Source organism: Mastigoproctus giganteus, chromosome 4 (genome assembly GCF_048544385.1).
Source record: "Mastigoproctus giganteus isolate SK-2022 chromosome 4, ASM4854438v1, whole genome shotgun sequence".
Lineage (NCBI taxonomy): Eukaryota > Metazoa > Arthropoda > Arachnida > Uropygi > Thelyphonidae > Mastigoproctus > Mastigoproctus giganteus.
The window spans coordinates 98,790,382-98,791,582 of record NC_143578.1 but is presented as its reverse complement, the minus strand read 5'-3'; the positions used below and the strand labels follow the sequence as shown (position 1 = coordinate 98,791,582).

General features: G+C 40.5%; 1 protein-coding gene across 1 annotated transcript in view; it reads right to left on the bottom strand.

Moving 5' to 3' along the window:
- The window catches only part of LOC150086945 (uncharacterized), a 186,351-nt gene extending 185,991 nt beyond the window's left edge, over positions 1-360 (bottom strand). The window contains exon 1 of the mRNA XM_090372329.1: positions 337-360. Within this exon, the coding sequence (XP_090228455.1) occupies positions 337-360 (24 nt within the window). The remainder of the gene's footprint in view (positions 1-336) is intronic.
- Positions 361-1,201: the final 841 nt, after the last annotated feature.

Below are 1,201 nucleotides of genomic sequence, written 5' to 3'. Positions count from 1 at the left end.
CCAATGTGTAATACTCCAAATGATTTCAGAAATTAGGTGCATTAATAAGGAAACAATTCAACAAATAATAACCTGAGATTTGAAGAAAATGAAGGCCTGTGTGCGGTTTGTTTCAAATTCGTTAAAAGACATTCAATGACAGGCACTAGTTGAACACTGCAGAGAACTCAATGAGGCAACTGAAAGCAAACCCAACTTCCTGAATTTGATCTTTATGGGGTGGCAAGACATGGATGGTGTTTTCAGTACAACTCCACTGTGAAGCGACAATGAAGTCTCTCACTGTTCAAGAGTTTTTTTTTGCCAGCAAAAAAGTCCATGTACTGTCACACCCACCATATTCACCAGACTTAGCTCCATGCGACTTCTTTTTGTTCCCAAAACTCACATTACTGAAAGGCTCCTATTTTGATGACATTGATACCAATCAAAGAACTGTGACAAGAAAATTGAACAGTAATAGTAGTTGCCATATAGCGCAAGGAAGCCACAGGCTTTTGCTGCACTGGCAAAAAAAAAACCAAAAAAAACAAAAAAAAAAAAACAAGTAGATAAGAAAATGCAAATTATATGCTTCCCTCCTCTCTAGCTGAACTTTGAATTTATTCAAACTGTCAGCTTCAACTACCTGGAAGGGCAAATTGTTCCAGCAATCAACGACTCACTAGCTAAAAGAAAACTTCCTATACTCTAATTTAAAATTCAACTCCTGAAATTCCAATTTATGACCCCCTAGTTCTGGAACTTTTTACAACCATGATTGTTTGTTTTTTGGTTTTTTAGGAGCATTAGCAACTAAGGCCATATTGCTCTGGGGATATGTGGTGGTCATTCCCTGACCTTTCCGCATCCTCCATGTTTGGTGGGCACGGGCTCGAACCCCGGTCTAATCAAGAAGCGTGTGCAAAGCACTACTGCTCCTGCCCACCTGGCTACAGAGGTGCCTTATAACCATGAGAATTCCACCTTCATTCATTTTAATAATCCCACCCAGAGCTTTATAAACCTCAATCAGGTCACATCTATGGTGACTGGTTGCCAAGCTCCGTATTCCACATAATAGGAGTCTATCCTTGTACGATCGTCCCTTTGTCGAACTCGCCATTCGAGTTAGTAGTAGTAATCAATGGCGTAACTATGCCTAATCCCTCTCAGAGCCTTATAAACTTCAATTAGGTCACCACTGAGGTGCCTGGTTGCC